General features: G+C 45.5%; 1 protein-coding gene across 1 annotated transcript in view; it reads left to right on the top strand.

Moving 5' to 3' along the window:
- SLC49A3 (solute carrier family 49 member 3) overlaps positions 1-14,413 on the top strand; it is a 61,031-nt gene extending 46,618 nt beyond the window's left edge. Inside the window, exons 9-10 of the mRNA XM_075315621.1 lie at positions 12,632-12,744; positions 14,128-14,413. Of these exons, the coding sequence (XP_075171736.1) occupies positions 12,632-12,744; positions 14,128-14,273 (259 nt within the window). The 3' untranslated portion in view covers positions 14,274-14,413. The remainder of the gene's footprint in view (positions 1-12,631; positions 12,745-14,127) is intronic.
- Positions 14,414-14,626: the final 213 nt, after the last annotated feature.

Below are 14,626 nucleotides of genomic sequence, written 5' to 3'. Positions count from 1 at the left end.
ATGGTTTGGAAGTTACCCTATAGTCTGTTTACTTCCCCCCTTCTATGTTGTTTCCCCTTGTGCACTTTTAGTGGCTCCTTTGTGTGTGTGGTTGCCATGTGTATGAGTAGTCATTGTTACCCCTATTTTGACCATATTTGTCAGTAGGGTTGTTGACTTCTGTTCTTTCTCTTTCCTCCCGGGTGGTGGGTTGTGCGGGGGGTCTTACCATCAGGGACAAGGACAGAAGATAGGGCTAGGTTGGGGGCCCGGACCTCCCTACCTTCAAGGGTTCCTCAGGGTGTGAGAGTGAGCGCAGGGGCCAGCATAGGTTACCTTTCATTCCTTGGGCACCCGTGACATAGACACAGAGTCAACGTGTTCTCTGTTGTGCATCATTTTCACTCATATGCGCCTATTTGGAGTTAGACAGCTAGACGTTGGCTACGGTACTACATCTAGCTGTCCGCCTCCAGTAGGCATATATGGCAAAAAAATTATGAACAACTGAGCACACAGTGATTATTTCTCCATCATCATAGTTAATGGAGCAATTGGGGCATGCGCCAGAATCCCGTTTTGTGAGGGGTTCACACTAAAGCCCCGACTGGGTCACTAAATGGAGGGGAAAATGCAGTGTGAAAGGGTCCTAATCACCATAGATGCAGGGCCAGTTTTAGACATAGTGGGGCAAAGTTAAAAGTGGGGCCTTAACGGCTAACTTATTGCACCATCGCACACAAACATTTAAGTTGCATTCACAGGAGACAATTTGAGACCTTTAAATGAGTGCCATAGACTATAGTAGATGTCATCTGGCGATTGTGTACAAGACCCTTTACACATGGGGACGAAGAATGTTAAGGTCCAGTCACACTAAGCAACTTACCAGCGATCCCAACAACGATAGGGATCGCTGGTAAGTTGCTAGGAGGTTGCTGGTGAGATGTCACACTGCGACGCTCCAGCGATCCCACCAGCAACCTGACCTGGCAGGGATCGCTGGAGCGTGGCTACACGAGTTGCTGGTGAGCTCACCAGCAACCAGTGACCAGCCCCCAGCGCCGCGTGGAAGATACTGCGCTTGGTAACTAAGGTAAATATCGGGTAACCAACCCGATATTTACCTTGGTTACCAGCGCACGCAGCTACACGTGCAGAGAACAGGGAGCAGCGCACACTGAGCGCTGGCTCCCTGCTCTCCTAGTTACAGCACACATCGGGTTAATTACCCGATGTGTGCTGCAGCTAAATGTGCACAGAGCAGGGAGCAGCGCACAATGCTTAGCGCTGGCTCCCTGCTCTCCTAAGCTACAGCACACATCGGGTTAATTAACCCGATGTGTCCTGCAGCTACATGTGCACAGAGCAGGAGCCGGCACTGACAGTGAGAGCGGCGGAGGCTGGTAACAAAGGTAAATATCGGGTAACCAAGGACAGGGCTTCTTGGTTACCCGATGTTTACTGTGGTTACCAGCCTCCGCAGAAGCCGGCTCCTTCTCCTGCACATTTAGTTGTTGCTGTCTCGCTGTCACAATGTGACAATGTCACAATGACATTGACAATGACAATGTCACAAAATGGCCCAGGACATTCAGCAACAACCAACGACCTCACAGCAGGGGCCGGGTTGTTGCTGGATGTCACACACAGCAACATCGCTAGCAACGTCACAAAAGTTGTTCGTTAGCAGCGATGTTGCTAGCGATGTTGCTTAGTGTGACGGGGCCTTTAGGGTTAGAAAGATCACTAGCAGATTGTGTTATCAATAGCATATCTCCTGTTTATACCAGGCGATTGCTAATGAGAAAAATGGTCCTTTAAGACTGGCGTTGTGCAGGCCGCTGGAGTAAGATGCACCTAATTAATTAAAAGACGCACACCACTTAATACATTATGTATCTTACTAGTGGTGTTTAGCTCTGGCAGAAATGTACACAAACACACATGTATATGCACATACAGACATGTATACACACACATACAGTATATCACAAAAGTGAGTACACCCATCACATTTTTGTAAATATTTTATATCTTTTCATGGGAGAACACTGAAGATATGACTCTTTGCTACAATATAAAGTAGTGTACAGCTTGTGTAACAGTGTTAATTTGGTGTATCCTCTATATAACTCAACACAGCCATTAATGTCTAAACCAACGGCAACAAAAGTGAGTACACCCCTAAGTGAAAATGGCGAAATTCGGGCCAGTTAGCCATTTCTCCTCCCCAGTGTTTTGTGACTCATCAGTGTTTCCAGGTCATAGATATGATGGAGAGAAGGTGTGGTAAATTTAGTGTTATTACTCACATACTCTCTCATACCGGTCACTGGAAGTTCAACATGGTACCTCATGGCAAAGAATTCTTTAACAATCTGAAAACAAAGAATTGTTATTCTATATAAAGATGGCCTAGGTTATAAGAAAATTTCTGACAGTTTGAAACTGGACTGCAGCCAAGACCATACAGCAGTGTAACCTCATCATGGTCGACCAAAAAAGTTGAGTGCACATGGTCAGCATCATATCCATAGGATGTCTTTTCAAAATAGAAGTATGATTACGGTCAGCATTGCTTCAGAGGTTAAAGGGTGGGGATGGGGAAGAGGTCAGCCTGTCAATGGTCAGAATACACTGTACACTGCATCAAATTGATCTCCTTGGCTGTCATCCCAGAAGAAAGCCTCTTCTAAAGATATTGCACAGGAAAGCCAGCAAACAATTTGCTGAAGACAAGCAGACTAAAGCAGGCTTTACACGCAACAACATCGCTAACGAGATATCGTTGGGGTCACGGAATTCATGACGCACAACCGGCCTCGTTAGCGACGTCGTTGCGTGTGAAACGCAGGAACGACTGTTAACGATCAAAATTACTTACCTAATCGTTGATCGTTGACCAGTCGTTCCTATCATGATTATCGTTGCTGTTGCAGGACGCAGGTTGTTCGTCGTTCCTGCGGCAGCACACATCCCTATGTGTGACACCGCAGGAACGAGGAACATCACCGTACCTGCGGCCACCCGCAATGAGGAAGAAAGGAGGTAGGCGGGATGTTCGGCCCGCTCATCTCCGCCCCTCCGCTTCTTTTTTTTTTTTTAAATTCTTTTATTTATAAATGTAATCCTTTAACAGTACACGTAACAGTTCTTAAGATCAAATGGACCTTTGTAAGATACATTCAACACACCAAAAAATAGGACATAAGGCACACTTTACATTTTTACATTGTGACAGAAAATGTTCCCGCAAATGCCCCCTTTCAGGTGTATAGACATTCAAGGTTCCATCTAGCTTTTTCAAAGAATAAATTCAAATTTAACAGGTAACATACGTAACTCACCAAGAATAGTAAGAAGCGAAAGAGGAAAAGACCAGAAAGAAAGCAAGAGAAATAAAACAAAGAATAGAAAAGAGTGAGAAACTGGGGAAAAGGAGGAGGGTGGTGGGGGGGGGGAGGGCTGGGAGGTGGAGGGGCCAGGTGAGGGTAAGAAGGGGTGGGGGGGGGGCTGGGAGGTGAAGGGGCCAGGTGAGGGTAAGAAGGGGTGGTGGGGGGGCTGGGAGGTGGAGGGGCCAGGTGAGGGTAACAAGGGGTGGGGGGGGTCTGGGGATCCGCTTATGTACTACCTTCTGTGGTTCCCTCAGCCGCCTCAACACTGCCCACCAGAGCACCATAGTCCTCCGAGTGCTGGAAGTCCATCCACTCCCTCCACGTGGCCCAAAATTTCTCATATGAGTTGTGTAATGATGAAGTTAGATCCTCCATATACATGAGGTCATTGACCTTATTGATCCATTGAACAAGCGAGGCAGGTGCCGTGCTCCTCCATCTCTCTGGGATGCACACTCTCGCCGCCATGATGAGGAATTTCCTCAGAGATTTTTTGTATATTTTTTCAGAAGTCCCGCAGTGATGTAACAGGGCGGCAGCAGGTCCCAATTCCTCCTCTCCACCCGTCACCCGTGAAATGATATCAGACACTCCCCTCCAGAAGGGCCGGATCGCCTCACATTCCCAGAACACGTGTAGAATGTTGCCCTCTGCTGTGCCACACCGCCAGCACATGGGATCAACCATTGGGAACATCGCATGTAACCTCGAAGGTACTCTGTACCATCTGGTTAGCAGCTTGTAGCTAGCCTCTTGAAACCTGGAGCTGATGGAGGATGTGTGTGCCAATCTGAAGACCCTTTCCCACTGTGTAGGTGTCAGCTGGATTCCCAGATCCCGTTCCCACTGTGAAGCAAAAGGTGGGATTTGTTGGTCCGGGGGCGAAGATAAGAGCGAATATACTGCCGAAAGAGAATGCCGTATCGTGCCTGGTCCCATACATATTTGTTCAAACTGTGTCTTGGGTCGCTGAAAGAGGGATCTGGCTGGAAGGCTACTGAAAAAGTGTGCCAGTTGCAAGCATCTCCAATGACCAAGTGAGCTGGGATCCTGTTTAGCTGCCAATCCCTCTACCGACGGCCAGGTGTCCCGGTTTCCAAAGTCCTCTACCCGATCCACCCCGCCCCGAACCCAAGACTGAAAAACTGGATCCGCTCTGCCTGGCTCAAAGGCAGGATGGCTCAGGATTGGCGTCAAGCTCGATTGCCTGGGTAACATTTCTGATTGCACCTTCCCCGTATTACAGTATTTCACAGTTGACCCGATAGTTGGATGTGTTTTCAAGCTTGCAGGGACCTCCGAGAGCACCCATGGCAATTTGTTGAGGGGAATTGGGGAAAGGGACTGTTCAATTTGTATCCAAGCCTTTTGAGACCCGTTCCTGCACCAATCAATCATTCTAGTTAGATGACCTGCTAAATGATACCTTCTCATGTCTGGCAGCCCAATCCCCCCGCTACACTTGGTCCTGTGCAAAATAGCTCTTTTTATTCGTACCGATTTACCTGCCCAAATGAAGGAGGACTGAATGGACTCCAGAGATTTGAAAAATCCTGAGGGTATTTTGATTGGGAGCGCTTGCAGTAGATATAGAATTCTAGGTAGGATATTCATTTTGTAAATCTGGCTTCTGCCAAACCAAGAGAATAATGATTTCCCCCATCTGTCACAGTCTCGCCTAATGGAAGACAGCAGAGACGGGAAATTCTGAGAGTAGAGCAGACCGAGATCCCCAGTCAGCCGTATCCCCAGGTAATTTAGAGATTGGGATGCCCATCGGAAATTAAACGATCCCTTCAACTCTTCCACCTCTTTGGATGAGAGATTTATGTTAAGGGCCTCAGATTTCGTGAAATTTATCTTGAAATTTGATAAACTGGAGTATCTCCGGAATTCCCTCATTAAGTTGGGCAGGGAGATCTTGGGGGCTGAAACGAAAAACAGGAGATCGTCCGCATATGCAGCGACTTTGTGCGTAACATGGCCCACCCCAATACCCGCAATATCTGAGTTGGCTCGTACGTGTCTGAGGAAGGGTTCTAGCGTCAAGATGAAGATTAAGGGAGACAGCGGACATCCCTGACGGGTGCCATTAGATATTTTAAATGGGTCCGACAGAATCCCATTCACTCGGACTTTCGCCGAGGGTACCGAGTATAAAGACATGATCCAACCCATCATTCCACTTCCCAACCCCAGACACCCGAGCGTGGCTTCCATAAAGGTCCAATCCACTCTATCAAAAGCCTTTTCGGCATCAGTTGACAGCAGGATAGAGGGTAGACCCCCACTTTTAGCTTTATATATCAAATTAATGGCCTTAACTGTGTTATCACGTGCCTCACGACCCGCCATAAACCCTGCCTGATCTGGGTGGATTATTTGAGAGATCAGAGGTGCCAGCCTGCTTGCAAGGATTTTAGCAAATAATTTTGTATCCACACTCAACAGGGATATCTATCGGGCGATAGCTAGCACATTGTGTTGGGTCTTTCCCCATCTTAGGTATTACCGTGATGTGTGCTCTCAATGCATTGGGAGTTGAGCCCTCTGAAGCCCTAGAATTAAAGGCTGACAGGAGGTGTGGGGATATAATCTCCTTAAGTTTTTTGTAGTATACGAGGGGGAGTCCATCAGGCCCAGGTGCCTTTCCCGATTTGGATGACCCTATTGCGTCCACCAGCTCTTGATTTGAAATTGGAGTTTCCAATGCGGCTATCTCGGAGTCTGTCAACCGCGGCATTTTTGCTTCTCTGATGTACTCTGAAATTTTACTTTTAATAGATGATTTTGACAAAGTGGGGTCATGTGTCTCTAAATTATATAAGGATGCATAGAATTTTTGGAACATCTCCGTAATTTCTGCCGAAGAATGTAATATTGATCCCTGAGGGTGTGTAGGGGAAATTTTTGATATAAAGGTTGTCGCCTGTTGTTGTCTGAGTGCTCTCGCTAATGTCTTGCTACACTTGTTCCCGTATTCATAAAAATGTCTACGGCATCTATTGAGGACCCCTTTTGCCTTGCTGTTGAGTAGTTTCCGTAGCTCGTCCCGGACTTTGAATAAGGTTCCCCCCACCTCCGCCGAGGGCATTTGCTTATGTTGTGTCTCCAGATCTCTCAGCTGTGTTAGCAGTCTGTTGACCTCTAGTTCCCTTTCCGTCTTTCTTCTTGCCCCTTGCTGTATGAGAACCCCTCGAATAACACATTTGTGGGCCTCCCAGACCGTCGTTGGTGATGTATCCCCACCCGCGTTCAACGTAAAGTATTCAGTCAGGGAGTTCTGTACTGACTGAAGGCTTTCAGGGTCCTCCAGTAGGGAAGTGTTCAGTCTCCATTGCCACTGCTGTGGAAACGGAGACTGTAGCACCATAGACACAGTGCAAAGTGCATGGTCAGAGAATGTTATGCTATCTATCTGGGCTTTGGAGATCCTTTCGAGGTCTTTATGTTTTACAAAAAGTAGTCCAATCTGGAGTATACACCATGTGCATTTGAATAGAAAGAGTAGTCCCTGTCAGACGGGTGCAACAATCTCCATGTGTCCACGAGCTGCTGCTCATGTAATAAGTACCGCAGCCTGCGGAGGGCTGATGTAGGATGTGCAGAGGCCCCCGAGGAGGTGTCCTGAGCTGGGTTTAGAGCGATATTGAAATCCCCCCCCATAATGAGTGTCCCCTCCACGAAATCCTCCATAGTTTCAACAAATCCGGCCAGGGTATCAATTTGCCCCACATTGGGGAGATATATAGAAGCTAATGTGTAAATATGCGTAGCGATCCTGCCCTTCACCAACAATAGCCGTCCCCTGTCATCACTGCGAGAGTCCATGAATTCCCAAGGGATGGAGCGCGAGACAAGAATACTAGTACCTCGGGACTTCGGGTCCGGCGAGAAGCTATGATACGCCTCAGGGAACCAGCGTGATGTCAATTTAAACGGTTTATGTTTGCACAGATGCGTTTCTTGCAAGAAAGCAATTTGGACCCCCATTTTTTTTAACGTATTTGCCAGGATAGACCTCTTACCCGGGCTATGTAAACCTTTCACATTCAATGTCCCACATTTCACCTCAGAGTTCCCTGGTTTATGCATGTTGGGTCAGGAACAGTGTTGAACCCCCTACAAAACACTGACCGGATACGGGAAAGTGGGGTAAGGATCGGGTGGGGGGGGGATCAAGAATCAGGTAGAAAAAAGAACTAGCAGCAGAGAAGAAAGAGCAGAGAGAGAGAGAAAAAAAAAAGCGATAAGTATTAGCAGACAGAAAATATGAACAGTAACAGCTGGCCTAAAGGAATGGCCAGTAAGTTTCACACAATAAAACTATGCAGTCTCTGAAGAACTTAGAGACCTGGTGCTCTCCAGATGGGAGAACCACCCTTGGGGTGCGTGGAAGACCAAGAGCAAAAGCTAAACAAGCTCGAGGCAGAAATGACAATATTATAGTGAACTGAAAACCCACGTCTCACCCCCCCCGTTACACGACAGGGCAGTGAGAGGCACATTTCTTAGAAGAACAACACGTTTATCAGACTATCTATCAACATTATCAATTGAAGGGTCCATGTGAGACCCCCTTAGGGGGAGAGAGAGACAAAGAGAGGTGGTGTGAAAGGGAGAGCGAAAGAGATAGAAAAGGGGAGAAAAAGATAAAGAAGAGAGAGAGTGGAGGAAGAGAGAAAAAGGGGCGAAAGAGAAACGACGGAGCAGAGAGAGAGAGAAGAAAGAGAGAAAGGGACGAGAGAGAAAAGGAGGAGCAAGAAGAGAGAGGAGAAAGAGAGGGAAGAGAGAGAGAGAAGAGGGAGAGAAAAAGAGAGAAAAGGGAGGAACACAAACTGATAAAAGAGAGCATAAAGGGGGAATAATAATCTCTCCACCTCTCTCCCTGCCACCCAAGAAAAGAGAGACAAATACATTTCAAGTAGCAATTAACCCAATATTTAAGTTCGCGTCCGGCCTATAAGGGGCCATCCTCCCACATCTCCCGCTCCCCCCACCACAAGATAGAAAACTGCAATCAGACCCAAGTCTTCAATCTGGCTCCTCCTGGGAAGATTCTCCGGCCGGCTTGGGATCCCTGGAACTCTTCTGAGGTCTTGCACGGCGGCGTCCACCTTCTCTTCTTCTTTGGGGTAACCCGGCGGGTCTGTCCATATGTAGCCAGTTAGGGATCTCTACTGCCGGTGTATCAAGAAATTGGAAGAGACCCTCCACCTCCTCCGGCCGCTTCAGCAGATATTGGTCTCCATTGTGGCGTACTATTAGGTGAAATGGATGTCCCCATCTGTAAGATGCTCCTTTCTCTTTAATTTTTTGTAGAATAGGGAGGAGCTGACGCCTCATATACAGGGTTCTGGCTGATATGTCAGGAAAAAGCTTGATTTCAGACCCTTTGTAAGAGACGGTTCCATGGACCCATGCCTTCCTCAGTATGGCTTCTTTATCCGTGTAGTAATGCAGTCTGCACAGAACATCTCTCGGCTGTGCTGTGTCACCCGGCCCCTGGCGGAACACTCTGTGGACTCTGTCGACCACATAAGTGGAGTCCTCTGCAGCTCCTATCACTTTGTTGAAAATTAAAGTTACAGACTTAAGGAGGGCAGCTGCTGCTATCTCTTCTGGGATGCCTTTTAAACGAATATTATTTCGCCTCCCCCTGTTTTCTTGATCATCTAACAGGATGGTGACATTTTGCAGGTGTGTACTGGCTTTGGATAGAGTTTACTCCAGTGTGTTAACTCTTTCAAATAGTGTAAACACATCATTCTCCACTGCAGTGGTGCGTGTATCCAGAGCATCAATGTCCCCTTTCACAATGGACAGAGCCCTCTCATGTGCCGCCTCCATTTTAGTAACTAGATTGTCCAGGTCATGTTTGGTGGGGAGAGCAGCCAGCAGCTGCAGGATGCGCTCTGTATCCACAGTGGAACTTCCTGGGTTAACTCCTTATGTGAGCTGACCTCCATTTTGGTTCCCCTGACTGTGTGGGGATTGACTGCTTTGGGAGCCTGACAACTCCTGACATGCCTGGGAGGCCCTGCATTCATTACCCCCATGCATATCTCCATCAGTTCCCAGACTCCTGCTCTCTTCACCAGCCTGGCTCATCAAGCTCTGCTGTGGGGCCTGAACTCCACCGCCCCCCTCCTTCTGAGTATTCTGTGCAACAGCCTCACCTCCTGTATACCCCTGCACCACTGGTCTCTGTGATGAAAGCGGAGATCTCGGTCCCAGCTGATCTCTGACGGTACCGCCCTGTACCTGCACGCTATGCATCGCCACCGCCACTTCTGTCCCGCTGCCACCACTGACGGCTGCTGTTGCTGCAGGCCCCTGCCTCATGGATGCAGGCGCCATTACTGGAGCAGGCCTGGAGACCGGAGAGAGCTTCCCCCCTTTGAACAGACGATCCACTGCTGCGCTGCTGCTTCTCAGGGCTGGTGGTCCGGTCTGTGGTGCTGTGCCTCTCTTCCCCGGCATGTTAGAGAGTGCCAGGTGGGTTTTGCTATGTTATTTGCCACCTCAGCTTGCAAGAGCTCCTACAGAGCACGTCTGCCTGCCATCAAGCTCAAGCCACGCCCCCGCCCCTCCGCTTCTATTGGGCGGCCACTTAGTGGTGACGCTGAACAAACCGCCCCCTTAGAAAGGAGGCAGTTCACCGGCCACAGCGACGTCGCTAGGCAGGTATGTGTGACGGGTGTAAGCGATGTGCGCCACGGGCAGCGATTTGCCCGTGTCGCACAGCCGATGGGTGCGGGTACGCACGCTAGCGATGTTGCTGTGTGTAAAGCCCGCTTAAGTACATGGATTACTGTAATCATGTCCTGTGGTTTGATGAGACCAATATAAACTTGTCAAGTGTGTGTGGCACTAACCAGGTGAGGAGTACAAAGACAAGTGTGTCTTGTCTATAGTCAAGCATGGTGGTGGGAGTGTCATGGTTTGCGGCTGCATGAGCTCTGCCAGCTGTGGGGAGCTACAGTTCATTGAAGGAACCATGAATTCCAACATGTACTGTGACATAGTGAAGCAGGGCATGATCCCTTCCCTTCAGAAACTGGGCCTCAGGACAGTATTCTAACATTATAGTGACCCCAACACACCTTCAAGATAACCACTGCCTTGCTAAAGAAACTGAGGGTAAAGGTGCTGGACTGGCCAAGCATGTCTGTAGACCTAATTATTATTGAGCATCTCTTGTGCCTAATTAAATGGAAGGTGGTGGAGCTCAAGGTCTCTAACAGCCACCAGTTTGTGATGTCATCATGGAGGAGTGGAAGAGGAGTGGCTCCTGTGAAGCTCTAGTGAACTCCATGCCCAAGTGAGTTAAGGCAGTGCTTGAAAATAATGGTGGCCACACAAAATATTGACTTTTTGGGCAGAATTTGGCCATTTTCACTTAGGGGCGTACTCACTTTTGTTACCAGTGATTTAGACATTAATGGCTGTGTGTTGAGTTGATTAGAGGGCTGTTATACAAGTTGTACACTGACATTATACCAAAGTGTCATATCTTCTGTGTTGTCCCATGAAAAGATAAAATAAAATATTTACAAAAATGTGACTGGGTGTATTCACTTTTGTACTATACTGTATACTTTTGTGATTTAGTGTATATCCCCACACATCACATTCACTTCACATGCATATAACCACAGTGTACATATATACATACACACATATATACACGCACTGCACATACATACCAGCCTGCCTCCTCTGCAGTTAAAAAAAACACAAACATTTCAATAATGCAGCCAGTGTCTGGTTTCTGTTGCCTGTAATTTTGGCTTAATGAATCAGCTGACAGGTTCCCTTTAAACAGCTTGTAGCCAAGTGGACATGTTTAACACAATGGTAAATCAATAACAGCAATGTATACTAAGGGGCTTATTTATCAAACAGTTTGCTCAAGAAAACTGGTGTAAAACTAGAAAATGTGACAAGACTTTTGCGCAACTTGTCTTGTAACTCTTGACACTCTTTGAATAGCTTCTGGTGCATTGTGGGATGAGGGTTGGCTGCACGCAAGCGTTAAAATGAATCTGTTAGCAGGTTTTTCTTACCTAATGCCAGAGCAGCATGAGGTAGGCAAAGAGACTCTGAATTCAACAATGTATCACTTAGATTACTGGGTGCAGCTGTTCTGACACAATCAGAGCCTTAAGGCTATGTTCACACACAGCGTTTTTTACCTGCGTTTTTGGTCCGTTTTTGCTGCAGAAATTTCTTGAGAAATTCTTGTAACCTTTCTGCAGACATTCTCCAGCAAAACCTATGGGAAAAAAAATTAGCTGTGCGCACACTGCGTTTTTTTCTTAAGAAAATTCTTTCAGTAGATTTTCTTAAGAAAAAGAATGAGCATGTCACTTCTTTTCTGCAGCTAACTGCGTTAGTTACCTTAGATAATGGCACAATAACGCAGGGAGCAACCAGCGGTAAAAACGCACCGAAAACGCACCAAAAACGCACCAAAAACGCAGGTGCGTTTTTGATGCGTTTTTTAACACAGGTGCACTCTTAAGAAATTTCTTAAGAAAAATCATTTTTCTAGTGTGAACATAGCCTTAGAATTTGCAAAGCAGCAGAGCTGAGAGAGCTGTCCCCGCCCACACCAGACATTTTACATTGACAGTGAGGTGTCAATCAGAGGAGGGAGCATGCCAGACTGCCATGCCTGTGACATTGTAGTTCAGGATGATAGCAACTAAGTGATAAAGCCTTTAGTTTAAGTAAACAACAGCATACAGCCTGATAAGAGAGGCATAGTTGATTTTTCTTTTTTAACCCCTACAGCATGCTCAGATTATATAGCAAAACCTACTGACAAATTTCTTTAATTTATATCAGGAATGTACTACAGTCCGTGACCAGACTATATTTCTGACAATGACGCACGGTATCTGGAAGATGGACCAAATTCATTAAGTGACACACACCTTTTAATAAATTTGGTGCGTCCTATTCCAGCATACCCTGTATCAATCTTGGTAAACAAAGCTCTATACCGGCGTACGAAATGCAGAGAGATTGCTGTAATGCTGTGATCTTCTGTTCTTATTTTAAATGAGTGCCATAACTTTGAGACCATATTTCAAACACATGTACAGTGCAGCTGGTGACCAGCCTGTTACTATGTTTGCTGCATGTATCAGGTATACATTGACATACATAACATATACTGTATTTATTTATTAAAAAAAAACAAAACACGTTTTAACATGTATGCGTTTTTTTCTTATTATTTCTAGTCAGGTCCAGGGATTAATTTACATGGTGGTATTCCAGTCACTTACCAAACCTTACGCTGCTTCTCCACTTTCCTCATGTGGCAAGAATCAGACCGAAATTTACGACTGGTCAAGTAAGTAGCTTTCTGGTTCTTAAGGGCCGGTTCAGATGCAGTATTTAAGGTCAGTTTTTTGTTTGCTTAGCGGACAGCACTCTGATTCAATATTAACCCTAGAACGCATACCTAAAGCCTCGCAAGCCTGCAAGGCCACTAGTTTTCTATGGTAGATTTCTATGGTTGCGCGTTCTAGGGTTAATCAATATAGAACAATTTTTCCCATGGACTAGTCTAGTCTGCTATGCGGAAGAGCACATGGAGCCAGTCTCATCCACAATTTGAGGACGTAGCTGGCCCGAGTTATTTAATGGCCATCTAAACTCAGCAATAGTCAAAGCATATGCAAATTAGCTGTCCTCCAGAAAGAAGAAACCTATCGCATATCAGCCAAACAAGAGGCTCCGCCATCTACAGACAGCTGTTGAGATGGGTCTCTGGATTGGCTAACATTCTCCTTTCTGAAGGGCACCTTTGTTAGCAAAGTTATTGTCCATGGGTCATTGCCTGTGAATATGTCTCCATACACTGCTGTCTCCTCAATAGCCCACAATCCTCGGAAATTTGAAACACAAAGAAAACAATATAGTAAAGTTCTACTTTTTACACTCTTCACTGCACCTTTTTATCATGAAGCACAGTAGTCTACACTCACATAATCATATATTCAGTCCGAGAGCGGTTTGTGAAAAAACGAATATCGCACAGATAAGTGTTTTTCATTGGGGTTGTTCAGATGATTATTTACACAATGTCCATGTGAAAGAAAATTTCAACATGTACTGTTCTAGTCTATGGGGTTGCCCCCCCATTCCCTCCAACACCAGATCCCATAAGGATCACCCATATAGACTTGGTTTTTTTTTATTTTTAATACATTGCAAATAATAACAGAACCTTTTTAGATTTGTAAATGCAGATGAACAATTGATGAAAATTAGATTATTTTTTAAGTGTGTTCGTATGAAGTCAACCTGTGCTAAAATGAGATTATAACTGGAATAAGGAAGGCGCTAGGAAGACTAAAGGCACTGCTTAGTGGTAAAAATCGGAGCTAGATCCTGGTTCTGGACCATTGCAACCCTAAAAAGGGTCTTTTATATTATATGGTGATATTTAAAAAAAACAAAAATACAAACAAAAAAACAAACCCACATTCTCACCTACTAGGGGGCATCAGCCTTCACATTCTTTGTAAACAGCAGGAGTCCTTAGGTGAGTATATGGTCTTTATTCTTATGGCCTCATGCACCTATTCATACAGATAATATAAAGAGGTAGAGGACACCTGATATCAGTTGCAATGTTATAATAGGAAAATCCTTTTAGTTGTGATACTGCAATATTTTATCACCATTAAATATTCACTTGTTTTTTAACTCCATGCATTTTTTTTTACAGTTGCCACATTAGTAATGGCGGGGATTTGTAGCGTTGCAGCCTGCATATTTATCATCTTTTTTCATACGGACTATAAAAGATTAAAAGCAGAATTAGCATCTGAAAAAGAAAAACATGAAGATGAAGATCAACTTGTTCAAGCATAACCTGCTAGATTTTTTTTTATATATATATATATAAACTACTGATCAAATGAGAGCAAGGAGCTTGATGACATCTTGATTTTACTGTAACAATGTATCTATATTTGGGTAAGCCACTTAGGAAACTTTCACAAAAAAATAAATAAAGAAAAAAAAATCATAATTTGAGGTATGAACATATTTTTTTGAGGGATAAAAAATATTGTTTGCGGATGGCTGGCATCGAATCTAAATTCTGTGCACGCTGCTAGCCATTCTTGGCGTTGTGTAGAGTAAGTAGTTGTGGTTTCAGGTAAGCATTTTTTACTATTGATAATGGTTAAATATGTGTTGTGTGACCTGTTTTTCAAACATGA

The sequence above is a fragment of the Anomaloglossus baeobatrachus genome, chromosome 1, assembly GCF_048569485.1.
Source record: "Anomaloglossus baeobatrachus isolate aAnoBae1 chromosome 1, aAnoBae1.hap1, whole genome shotgun sequence".
Taxonomy (NCBI): Eukaryota; Metazoa; Chordata; class Amphibia; order Anura; family Aromobatidae; genus Anomaloglossus; species Anomaloglossus baeobatrachus.
The sequence above is the reverse complement of the archived record's forward strand: the minus strand, read 5'-3'. Positions and strand labels throughout refer to the sequence as shown.